Genomic DNA, 12315 nt, shown 5'->3' with positions numbered 1-12315 from the left:
CTCACAGCCTGGGACGTCGGGAGAGCGGGGAGAGGTCGCCCGGTCTAGCCGGGAGAAATCAGCGAGGGGCGCCCGGGACCCAGACACCGCCACCCGCGAGAAAGCAACTGTCTGGAGAGCAAGCATCCTAGCCCTGTGGGAAACCAGCCGTCCAAGAAGCTGTGGCTCTCAGGCGCCCTGGATCGTTAGAACTGCACCCGAGGGTACTATCAGACACCCGGTTCTGAACCCTCAAGGGCTGTCCTTGGCCCAACCCACGGGGGAGACACCTCCACTCTGACCGGCGGTTTGGGGAACTGCTCCACTGTGACAGGAGGCATCCGCCGGGGCAAGGTGGTCGGGCACAGCCGTCGGGAGATCGGCACCGGGGCCCGAGCCCGCGGAGAGCCCCGGGCCTCCGCCGCCATTGCGCCCAAAAGTGAGGAGGATTTGCTGGCCCTGGCCGCGTCACGGCTGAGCCGCCGCAAGCGGGTGGCGGGCGCGGCCGTCGGGGTGGCCATGGTGCTGCTGCTGCTGGTAGCCATCCCGCTACTGGTGCACAGCTCTCGCGGACCAACACACTATGAGATGCTGGGTCGATGTCGCATGGTGTGCGACCCCCACGCGCCCCGAGGCCAAGGCCCCGACGGCGCTCCCGCCTCGGTGCCTCCCTTCCCTCCAGGTGCCAAAGGAGAGGTGGGTCGCCGAGGGAAGGCAGGCCTGCGGGGACCCCCAGGACCTCCAGGTCCCAGAGGGCCCCCTGGAGAGCCAGGCAGGCCAGGTCCCCCAGGTCCTCCTGGCCCAGGCCCTGGAGGGGCAGCGCCCCCTGCAGGCTATATACCCCGAATTGCTTTCTACGCGGGTCTTCGGCGGCCTCACGAGGGTTATGAAGTGTTGCGCTTTGACGACGTGGTGACCAACGTGGGCAACGCTTACGAGGCAGCCAGCGGCAAGTTCACATGTCCCATGCCAGGCGTCTACTTCTTCGCTTACCATGTGCTCATGCGCGGTGGCGACGGCACCAGCATGTGGGCCGATTTGATGAAGAATGGACAGGTGAGATTACCCCTCTACTCAGCCCCAGATCTTCCTAGTGTCTTCCTAAAATTCCCTGCACCCAGTCGCAACCCAGCTCCTCCCCTGAAACACTATCAAGTATCCAAGAATGCTAGGCCACCAAAAATTGGTCACTTAAATTTAATCCAAGAGGAGGAATGGGGGGCTTGGAAAAGAAAGTCAGCTGTCCAAAGTCTCATGGAGCATTAGAGTGATGTCAGAGCTGGAACTCAGGACTCAGAGCATGTCTCTGCATCAACTCCCCAGCCTCCAACCTTAGCCTGCCACATCATGTCTTTGGTGCTTTACTTACCCGTCAGTCCCTTCTCTCTGCCGGTCTTGAGCTGCCCGCTGTCTTTACTGGGCCCGTCTTCTCAGTCAGTGGGTTTCCCAGCCCTGGCATGGAACAAGCTATTAGGGAATCTGGTTTCAAGGAATTGGAATGGAATCTTGTTTTGGGTAGTGGCCATCTTCCCCCAGGTGGAGTCATTCAGCTTGGATTTACAAAGAAAAGGCGAAAAAAGGGAAGAAAGCGCTATTTTGTCCATTTGCTGGGTAGCGGTCCCATTTGTTCATCCCCTGAGCCTGGGGCCAAACCTAGACCAAGTCTTGCCCTCAGCTAACACTGACTGTAGGCAGATGTGGAAACCCGGCTCAGGGGCCACACAGGTAGAAGGCTGAATCAGTTGAATTTTGGTTTGGAAAAGCTAGGAGGCAGTGGACAGGAAGAGAGGAGGCCTGGTCTACAGGCTCTACAACCTCCCTGGAAATTGCTCAGATGCCTCTATGGTCTGCTTCAGGGGCTAGTCAAAATCATTGCCACCTAGGTTCAAGGGACTAGCTCCCCAAAAGACTGCGACATTTGAACTAGCAAGATGCCATAGGCTGGGGTGGAGGGAGCTGCCTATACTGTGCAGGAAGAGGAAGGTTTAGACCAAGCAGTGACCTCTGAATGTTCCACGGAGGGGGTGGGGCCCTGGTGCATCAGGTCTACTCCTCGGGGCTCCCTAAGCCTTGAGCCCTGCTCTATAGCTGGAAAGCTCCTGGATTCCAAGAGGACATCACCCCTAGCCAACCTTCCGCTTCATCTTTGGGGTCTGTCCCTAGCAAGTCCCTCCTTCCATAGCCTGAGGAAAGGGAGCCATTAGGCTCTGAGCATCTTCCTGGGGTTGATAGTGAATGGCCACATGATCCTGTGCACCTGTGACTGGGGAATGCCAAACTTTAAGGAAAGCTTGGTGTCTTTCTTCTTGTGGCTCTGAGTAGGTAGATTTGGTCTGTGCCAGGAATCCGGGAGGAGGCTGGGGTGTGTTGGTTTTGGAGGGGGTGGGGTGGTACAGCTTCCACTCTGTATTCCACGGAGCCGACACTGCGGCCCTGGGAATGGTAAATAATGATTAGAATAATGATGAATAATTAATGATTTAATAACCGGTCCCGGTGGGATGGAAACTGAGGGAAGGGGCCGGCGGTGTGACTGCTGCAGACCAGAGAGCCCGACCAGAGGCATCCCTCCACACGGTGGGGGACCGGCTGAACACTCCCCAGGGAAATTGGGGCCCAGGAAGCCAGAGAGAAACAGTTCACTTTCCTACCCGTGTGACACAGGTGTGACACAGGGGTAGATACACGTATTCCCCAGTCCCACAGAAAAGCTAGTTTAGGAATTCCAATTGAGCATGGCCTCCTAGAAGAATCCTAAAAGCTATTTTTATTTTTTAGCATGAGAATAGCAATTCTACCTAACATTTTCTGTATACAGAATATGGTTCTGAACTCACTCCAGGAGCACTCACTCATTTAATCCTAACCACGTCATGGGGTAGGTTCCATTATTATTACCCACATTGCTCTAACAGAGGCCCAGAGAAGGTACATGTGTGCCCAAGTCATGTCTGAGAAGCCCTGCAGTCTCCGAGCTTAGTGATCCTCAGCCTTCCAAACGCTGCCGCCCTTTAATACAGTTCCTCATGTTGAGGTGACCCCAAGCATAAAATAATTTTGTTGCTACTTCATAACTAATTTTGCTACTGTTGTGAATTGTAATGTAAATATCTAATACACAACTCCTGTGAAAGAGTCATTTGACGCCCATAGGTTGAGAAACGCTTGTTTGGTCCCCGGCTTGGTCCAGCACCCGCTGGACTCAACCCCCCAGTTAACTGAGCTCTGCACAGGGCATAAGGATGTGGGTCTGGTTTTTTTCCCCCATCTTCTCACCAGGTCCGGGCCAGCGCCATTGCTCAGGATGCGGATCAGAACTACGACTACGCCAGCAACAGCGTTATTCTACACCTCGATGTGGGTGACGAGGTCTTCATCAAGCTGGACGGTGGGAAAGTCCACGGCGGCAACACCAACAAGTACAGCACCTTCTCAGGCTTCATCATCTACCCAGACTGAGCCCAGCACCTTCCCGCACACTCGTTAGCCCGCCCCTTGGCCCCCTTGCTCCAATCCACATTCACCTCCAGCTAGCTCTACCCAAGGCCCCATCCTCTGAGAGCCTGCGGACTCTCCTGCTCCCCAGGCTACCTAAATGGGCAGATTCTTGGGGCTCAAGGGTTTTAAGTGGCTGGGAGAGGTGGGAAGAGGAGAGCCGCTTAGGGACGGACCACCTCACTTGTGCTCCAATGAAACCCTGCCCGCTGAGAGACGACGGAGGAGGTCACGGCCTTCCCTTCTGCCTGAAGCTGGGGAAGTTTCACTAATGGAGATCCAAGACTCACAGGGAAAAGGGACGCGCCGGCAGCTTGGGAGGGAGAGGTGTGACGCAGGAGCCTGTCTAGGTGAGAGGAAACTCTGACACAGGTTAGATACCGGATCTCAGTAGCCACTCTTGCCCTTCCCCTCCGGCATCTCCACTTTTCAGGCTCTAGCCAGGACAGCCTTCCCGTGAACCGGAGGACCCAACGACTTCCTTCCTAGCATTGAAAACCCATTTTGTACAGCACCCCCGTTCCACCCCTCTCCAGGCTAGGTCCTGGAGCTACAGATACCGTTACTTCTTCCAATAAAGCGAGGCTGGGGATTGTGTGTGGCTGCCTACCTTGGCACGGAGTGGGAGGGGACAGTGGCTGACCCTTTTTGCCTGATGCTCTTAAAGGACTCCCACCCCAGCTTGTCAGTCTCAACTAGGAGATTGATTGATCTATACAGTTAAGCCTGGCCACGCATGCCTCTCCAGAAGGGGAGGGATGCAGATTTCAGCTTTGATGGGGAAGGGTGATAGAAGATTCTAAAGTTGGGTTTAGTGGGCCTGCACAGGAAGAGAATTCTAGCAGTTTTCTCGCCTTTGTTATTGGTCTCTTTGTGGGTTTTCTTTTTTGAGATGGGTCATAGTTTTTGGCCCAGGGTGGCCTCCAACGCTTAGGTTCAAGTGATCCTCCTGCCCCAGCTTCCACGTAGCGGCTAACTAAAGAGTCCTGACAGAGGTACTCTAGATGGGGAAATAGCTGGCGGCCCCTGGAGTGAGACTGATCTCAGAACAGGCTCCACAATTTCCGAGAACGCACGCACTCGGGAGTTTGCTGAGAAGGTGGCTGGGCGGGAGTGGGGAGACAGGACAGCTTCTGTAGAGGTGCACTTTGTCCCCTCACTGGAGCACACTGCCACCATGTGGGCCACCGGGGAGCGACAGCAGCAGCTGCCCTAATGGAACACTTTTTTTTTTCCAGAAACTTTATTAAAGGGTAAAGGGCGTTGGCTCCCAGTCCAATGGGCAGAGCAACAATAAATACGGCCAAAAGGGGAGGGATGGGCAAAGAACAGGAGCTCCGTGGAGGCTGGAGTCATGATGGAGAGTCCTGTGGGACCACAGAACCCACTGGAACGAAACGCTAGAGAGAGAGAGACTTTGTTACATTCCCTTACTTCTTGGTAAAGGAAGCAAGGCTAGCCCCCCACCGCTGTCCCGTGGGTTTGCTGTGCAGTATGGTCTGGCTGTATACTGAAGGCTCACCAGGGCATCCTGCCATTCAAGCAGCGTGGCCACAGGGTTGGTGCAGACCCGGGTGGGCCCAGGAGGCGGGATTCGGCTAGTGTAGAAGGCACACTCATCATCCAGGCGAGCCTCATGGAAGCAGTGGATGGCGGTGAGGCAGGCTTTGAGGCGCTGCCTCAGAGCCAGAGTTCGAGGGGCCAGACTGCTGGGGCCTAAAGGCCATGGAGAATTTAGAGACCCTCTGGAGTGACAGTCTCTCCAGGTGCTGCCTCTTCCCCTCCCCCAGAAGCACAGCCAGTTAGAAGCATAGGGCAGGAGAGCTCTTCAGTGAGAGCCAGAGGAAAGAAAACATAGCATTCACCCAGCGGTGGTGGTGGTGCACGCCTTTAATCCAGCACTCGGGAGGCAGAGGCAGGCGGATCTCTGTGAGTTCAAGGCCAGCCTGGTCTACAGGGCGAGATCCAGGACAGGCACCAAAACAACAGAGAAACCCTGTCTCGAAAAACCAAAAAAGAAAGAAAAAAAAAAGCATAGCATTGCCCAGTGCAAAGGCAGGGCCCACTCCCAAAGACATGGAAGCTTTGCTTCATATCCTTTCCCAGCCAACAACTCCTTACCTGACTGGCCTGCTGGGGACCTCAAAGACTGCAGTGAGTGGATAGGGGGGCTGGCACAGAGTGAGCTTTGTGAAGAGAAGGTCAAGCTGGTGGTTGCTGGAGGCCCCTGACTGCAACAGGACTGTGAGCTAGACTCTGGATTTCTAGCTTCCAGAGAGCAGGCTGCCCATGGTCTCTGCTGTATCCTAGGGCAGGCCCCAAGGGGTCCAGCCTGTCCTTGGGAACGAGGCAGATGGGGTTCAGGCAGTGCTGGAAGGCAAGGCTCTGGGGGCTCTGGGGGGTCTGGCACAGCTATCCAGCATGGCACTGGGGGCTCTGGTTCTGCGGTAGAGCTGGGCTGAACCACCTCAGTCTCCTCCCCAGGGCAAGCCTGTGGCTCCTCACATTCTTCTGCAAGGTATGACCCTGTCACACCAGAGTGTTTCGACAGTCTGAGAAGGGAAGTTCCAGAATTGTGTTCTGGAGCAGTCAGAGTTCTAGAAATTTCAGCCAGCTGGGGCTGAAGTTCGGTCATCTCTAGAGCAGAGCCTCCATTAAGAGGGGCACCTTTGCCCACTGCCAGCTCCTCTATCTCCTGTCGCAGGAGCTGCTGTAGAACACTGATGCGCTGCAGTGGGAGAGAGCATCCCTGGGTGTCACCGCCGTGTCCACGGGGTCTCCCCACACCGTCGTCTCCCCCACCTGTCCTCCCGGCTCCCCCCTGCCAGTCTTTTCTCATGGTGCAGAAGCCACCAGAGGTGCCGTCACCACAGGCCCACCTGCATCTTTAACTCCTGGAGGTTGGGGGTTTTATCGGGGTGAGGGCCAGAAGTGCCTGTCACGGGTGGTTTCCCGGATCCCTTCTGTAACATGCTGTGACTCTCCTGGTCAAACAACCTTACAGCAAGCTGCTCCTGCCACACAGAGGGGAGGGGGCGGGTGAGAAAGCCAGAGTTAAGGTGGGGAGACTGCCTGCACCCTCTTGAGGAGTGGGTCAAAGCTCTCTGGTGGCTCTAAAAATCAGGTATGGTAGTCCAGGCCTATAACAGAGGTGACACTAGCTCTCAAGGAGCTGAGGCAGGAGAATCAAAAGTTTGAGGCCCAGGTTGGCAAGAAGTTCATACATACATACAAGAAATTTCTTCAAAGTTTCGGACTAGCAGAAGACAAGAGACAGAGACAGACAGACATTCTAAACATAGGCTAGAAAGGGCAGATGGGGGTTGGAGATTTAGCTCAGTGGTAGAGTGCTTGCCTAGCAAGCACAAGGCCCTGGGTTCGATCCTCAGCTCAAAAAAAAAAAAAAAAAAAAAAAAAGAAAGGGCAGATGGAGAGAGAAGAGGAAGGCAGATTCTTTAGGTGTACACCTACCTCCAATCACAGGCTGCCAGCCCTCCAGGCCTGCGGAACAGCATCGCAGACCTCAGTACAGGAAGGCTTTGGACACTTACCCAGGGCAGGGCAGGCTCTTCAGGGGAGAGACGAGGGGAGAGGCCACTCGGCCACTGGGCCTGCATCAGACAGCAGACAGGACAGGTCACCCGGGGGTGGGACATAGTCTCTCTCACCTAACTACCAACCCATCCCACACAGTGCCTGCCCCCCCCCCCAGTCTTAATAACTCCCACCCCACACAGTGCCTGCCCCCCAGTCTTAATAACCCCCCATCCCCACACAGTGCCTGCCCCCCCCAGTCTTAATAACCCCCCCATCCCCACATAGTGCCTGCCCCCCCCCCCCCACACCGGTTGCCTCCTCTGTTCTCTTACCTGCTGCTGAACTCTGGGTAATGATCGGAGTGGTGTGAAGTGGGTTTTCGACCAAACGTTGATCTTTTTCAAGGATGAATATGAGGTCTGAGGAGAGACACGTAGGGGTGAGTGGGGGGGCTCTCTAGCCAGACTCTTCTGCTCCTGCCCAGCCCAAGAGTTGTCGATACAAACCACAGCTGAGAGGCCTGGGGCGAGAACACCCTGAGCCTGTCTAAAGGTGAGGGGTTGGTGACAAAGGGTGACACTACATGGCCAGGAGAAGGGGTTGCATGGGTGTCGCCATCGCCCCATGGAGGAGAGAGAGGCAGGAAGAGGCAGGAGGAGTGGCCTTTCTGAATTCACCTTCCTATGTCTCGTTCTCCCCACAGCAGCAGTATATATATATATATATATATATATATATATATATATATATATATATTCTCATATAGCCAAGAAGCCGGCTTGGAACTTGTGATCCTCCTGCCTCTACCTCCCAAGGCTGGGATTACAGGTGCGCACCACCATGTGCAGTACTTGCATGGTGCTTTTAAGAGAAACCAAGTATTTCTCCCCATTTACGCTTTCTCCCCTGGGCTTTTCACTCCGCCCAAGGAGCCACACTGATGTGTCCTTAGCTGCTCTCACCTGCTGTCACTGTAACTCATCACCTCTTCCTCGTTCCTAGGCCTCGACCTCACTGGCCTATTTTGCCGGCTTACAAGCACGGGATGCATCCTCTCCTCAGGGCCTTCGCATCTGCAGCCCTCTCGGTTAAATAACTCTATAGTCCCCCCTTTTTATCTGTATGGTTCACGTCCTCAACTCCCGGTCTTCACTTAAACCTCATCTTCTCAGTGACAGTGTCCTAGCCAAACTACATTTTGTAAAGACAGAGTGATTAGCATCCCTTTTAAAAACATTAAAAAACAAATTTTTTTTAAAAATGTATGTGTAGGTATGTTTGGGTGCCCATGAAAGCCAGAAGGCATCAGATCCCCTGAGATGGGACTCATAGGCAGTTATAAGCTGGCCAAGGTGAGCTAAGCTACCGGTCCTAAATATTAATCTATTATTAAAACCCAACCTTTTACTTTTGTTTTTGTTTGGTTTTGAGACAGGGTTTCTCTGTATAGCTTTGCACCTTTCCTGGAACTCAGTCTGTAGCCCAGGCTGGCCTCGAACTCAGAGATCCACCTGTCTCTGCCTCCTGAGTGCTGGGACTAAAGGCCTGCGCCACCGCCGCCACCACTGCCACCACCACCTGGCGCCATCTTTTAGTTTTAAAGATAGGGTCTTGCTGCATAGCCCAGGCTGGCCTCTCACTTCCAATACTCCTGGCCTCCTCTGCCTCCAGAGAGCTGGGTTACAGTCATGTACCACCATGCATGGCTCTAAACTACCAATTTATGACACCAACCCCCCCCCCCACACACACACAAATCCTTTCAGTGACTTAAGTATTTAATTTTAGAGAGACGGTACCACCTCCTGACATCCTATATATTTTATATTTGTGTTTTTTTTTTTTTTTCTCCCTCTTCAGGAATATGCATATTCTGAACCTAGAACCATGTCTGCATTCAAAAGCCAGGTAGTAAGTAAATAGTCGAAGGAAATTGTTTTTGTGGGTTTTTCGAGACAGGTTTCTCTGTGTAGCCCTGGCTTTTCTGGAACTCACTCTATAGACCAGGCTGACCTCAAACTCAGAGATCTACCTGCCTCTGCCTCCCAGGTGCTGGGATTAGAGGTGTGTACCACCACCGCCTGGCAGGAATTAATATTTTTGATTAGTAAAAATTGGATGTGTCGGGCTGGAGAGATGGCTCAGCCATTAAAGGCTAGGCTCACAACCAAAAATATAAGAATTGGATGTGTCTAGGCCTTGGCATGGATTTCATGGTGACACATGCATGCCAGGCTGTCACCTCTCTCCCCAGGCCCAAGACACCTAATAAAGGGAGTTGGATCCACTCTGAAGAGGGCTTGGTCCCAACCCCAGCAAACTAGGACCTAATAACATCCTGAGTCCCAGGGCTGCCCACTCTACCCTGATCCAGTGCATCTCCTGAACACCCACCCACCCCGGGAGGGTCCCATCTCACCCTGGTGTGCGTCCTTTCTCCAGTCTCTCTTAATGGCACCCGTTGAGCCAGACCCAGAAGAGCTCTTCTTCCCTCACCCGAACGAGAGACAGCCTCAGCTTCTCCTGTGAGGGGTAAAGAAGGAGGAGACAGGACATCTGCTGTAGTGTTTAGAACATCCAAGTCTACCCATTCGGCACCCTCTAAGAGCCCAGTAATATCTTGGCAAACACCAATCAATCCAAATGCTCTTAGTAGGCTGGAAGTGACCATGGCTCCTAAGGGACTGGGACAGAACACAGTGGAAATTCAGTTTGGCAGGGAGAGGGCAGAAACAGAGACACAGTACAGCCAGGCCAGCCTCTGACCTATGTAGGCGGTCTCAGCTCCTGTTCTGTGTGTATGAGTGTGTGTTTCGGGGACTACAGCTAGGCAAGCACTCTACCACTAACTCCCACTTCTTCGGACCTAGTCTCCACTGCCTCCCCCTGCTTTCGCTCCCTACGGCCTGCTGACCTTTTTCTTGTCTCGTTGCTGGTGCAGCCAGTTAATTTACCCTTGCCTTTTTGTTCTAGATCCAGACACACTCACCAGGCTGAACGGGGGTCTTCGGGAGCGAGCTGGAGGGCTGGCTTGTGGAAGTCCTGCTGACAGTAAGTACGACAGCCATCCCTGAGAGTCCAGCAAGGCTGGCCACCTGCCAAGTGCTTCACACACACCACCTCAGTGCATTCTCACAACAGCCTCTAGTGGTACAAATGTTATCTTGGCTCGGCTGTTACAGAACTCGGACACGTAAGACAAGCGTGTATGACTAGCAGTGGTAAGGGTGAGGAGTTCAACTCAAAACCCACTGATTGTCAGTTTATGCTGTAGCCAAAAGAAACAGCATTTCACATGCCTACCCTTCTGTTCCTTCATATTAAGGCCTGGCTATGAAAGCCTGACCCCTGTTCCAGGGCCTGACCTGACATGTTTTGCACATCCCCTCCAGGGCTGAAAGGGAATCTACACCCTCTCCTTACCTGCTGTTACCACATGTCTCTCTTCTTAGTTCCTGTAAACTGGGGCGAGTTGAGGAAGGTCCTGAAGGTGGATTCTGATCCAGAGCAAGACATGAAAGCATAGTGAGAAGTAGGCATCGAACTAGACATGAACCCCAACCCACCTCTCCCAACAGAACCCATTTCCATCTTGAGGTACTGTCCCAGGAAGGAGTTTCTAGAAAGACTAAGTGTCAGCCCCTCAAGGGTACTCACCAGAGCCTCTAAGCTCTGTGGGTACAAAGTGCGGCCTCGGGGTCCTGATCCCTCCAGTCTCGAGAAGCAGGAAGCCCTAGCAGGATCTGGTTGATGGATGGGGGTCCTGGGAGCCAGGTATGCTGAAGACCGAGCAATCTGGGACGCCAAGAGAGGCTCTCAGCACGAGCTCAGAACTCCCCGCCTCTGTCCTCCCAGCCTGGCCTCACGTCCTGCTCATTACCTGGCCCCTCCGGGTCGGGCCTCCCTTGCTCCCTCGAACTAGCACTCTCTGAGCCAGACTGGACTGGCGCCCCAGGGGACAGCTCTTCACCCCCTCACCTGACAGGATGGTGGCCAGGGCTGCAGGGTCAGCGACAAAATCTATAGCCCCTGTAGCCTCTGAAAGGGAAGAGACAGGGTTAGAAGGAGCAGGAGCAGGGGAGGCTGAGGGGCAGGGGACCCTAGCAACCCTGAGCAAAACACATCCAAGCCAGGCCTCATGGTGCACACCTTAATCCCAGGATTTAGGATACCAAGGCAGGAGAACCAGGAGTTCAAGGCCAGCCGCCCCAACATACAGAGCTCAAAGCCAGCCTGGGCTACGTAAGACCTTGAGAGATGGGGGAGAGAGAGATGGGGGAGATCATTCGATTGAGCCTAGCTCATCAAATGTCTGAAGAATTTCATGTAAGCTATTACTCTAACCGTTGGAGCAAAAGATAAAACCAAGTTTTTGTCCTACAGAAGATCTCACTGGGGGCTGGAGAGATAGATGGCTTAGTGATTAGGAGCACACACATACTGTTCTTGCATAGGTTCCCAGCACCTATGTCAGATGGCCTGTAACTCCAGTTCCAGGACAATCCAATGCCTCCAGCCTCCGCAGGCACCTGCTCTCACACACACATACCCACACACATATACATAATTCAAAATAATCCTGTTTTTAGGGGCTGGAGAGGTGGCTCAGCAGTTAAGAGTACTGACTGCTCTTCTGGGAGACATGGGTTCTGTTTCTGGCACCCACGTGGCAGCTCACAGCTGGCTATAACTTCAGCTCTAGGGTATCCAATGCCCTCTTCTGATCTTCATGGATGCTGCATTCACACTGACTCACATAAAATGAGAATAAATGTCCTAAAAACATACTTGCTATTAAAAAGGAAGGCATTCAAGCTGAAGTATGGACAGATTATAAAGAATCAGCACAACACTGAGCAAATGACCATGACTGGGTTGCTGAAAAGGCTTCCACACTGTCTCACTGTGTAGCTCTGTCTGGCCTGAAACTCACTATGTAGACCAGGCTGGCCTCAAAACTCCCATGGATCCACCTGCCTCCACCTCCAGAAAGCTGGGATTAAAGATGCGTGCCACCACACCCATCCCTGTTCAGTGATATTACTGAGCTCTTGGTTTACCAATTTATTCCCTTGAGTTTTCTTTTTTGTTTGCTGTGCTGGGAATAGGACCTAGGGCCTCCAGAGTGCTAAAGGATGGCTCTGCCTTTGAGCTATATCCCTGGCTCTTTTTACTTTTCCTCTTTTGAGAACAATATTTCTTATACTTATTTAATTTTATTTTATGTGAATGAATGGTTTACGTATATGTTTGTGCACCGCATGGATGCCTGGTGTCCACAGAACCCAGTTCCTCTGGAAGAGC

General features: G+C 53.3%; 2 protein-coding genes across 2 annotated transcripts; one reads left to right on the top strand and one right to left on the bottom strand.

Moving 5' to 3' along the window:
• The first annotated feature begins 433 nt into the window (after positions 1-433).
• On the top strand, positions 434-4058 carry C1ql4 (complement C1q like 4). The gene is made up of 2 exons (XM_036208845.1): positions 434-1035; positions 3259-4058. Exons 1-2 carry the CDS (start codon positions 499-501, stop codon positions 3436-3438), a joined length of 717 nt encoding a protein of 238 aa, XP_036064738.1. The 5' UTR covers positions 434-498; the 3' UTR covers positions 3439-4058.
• A 768-nt stretch (positions 4059-4826) lies between these two features.
• On the bottom strand, positions 4827-12036 carry LOC118596746 (trophinin associated protein). The gene is made up of 12 exons (XM_036207626.1): positions 12033-12036; positions 10892-11049; positions 10669-10806; positions 10435-10508; positions 10001-10053; positions 9431-9570; positions 7344-7430; positions 7026-7085; positions 6354-6488; positions 5596-6202; positions 4997-5190; positions 4827-4874 (listed from the first exon to the last, which is right to left on the bottom strand). The coding sequence occupies exons 1-12, from the start codon at positions 12034-12036 to the stop codon at positions 4827-4829; spliced, it is 1698 nt and encodes a 565-aa protein (XP_036063519.1).
• Between the last annotated feature and the right edge of the window lie 279 nt (positions 12037-12315).

This window comes from Onychomys torridus, chromosome 16 (assembly GCF_903995425.1).
Source record: "Onychomys torridus chromosome 16, mOncTor1.1, whole genome shotgun sequence".
Classification (NCBI taxonomy): domain Eukaryota; kingdom Metazoa; phylum Chordata; class Mammalia; order Rodentia; family Cricetidae; genus Onychomys; species Onychomys torridus.
The sequence above is the reverse complement of the archived record's forward strand: the minus strand, read 5'-3'. Positions and strand labels throughout refer to the sequence as shown.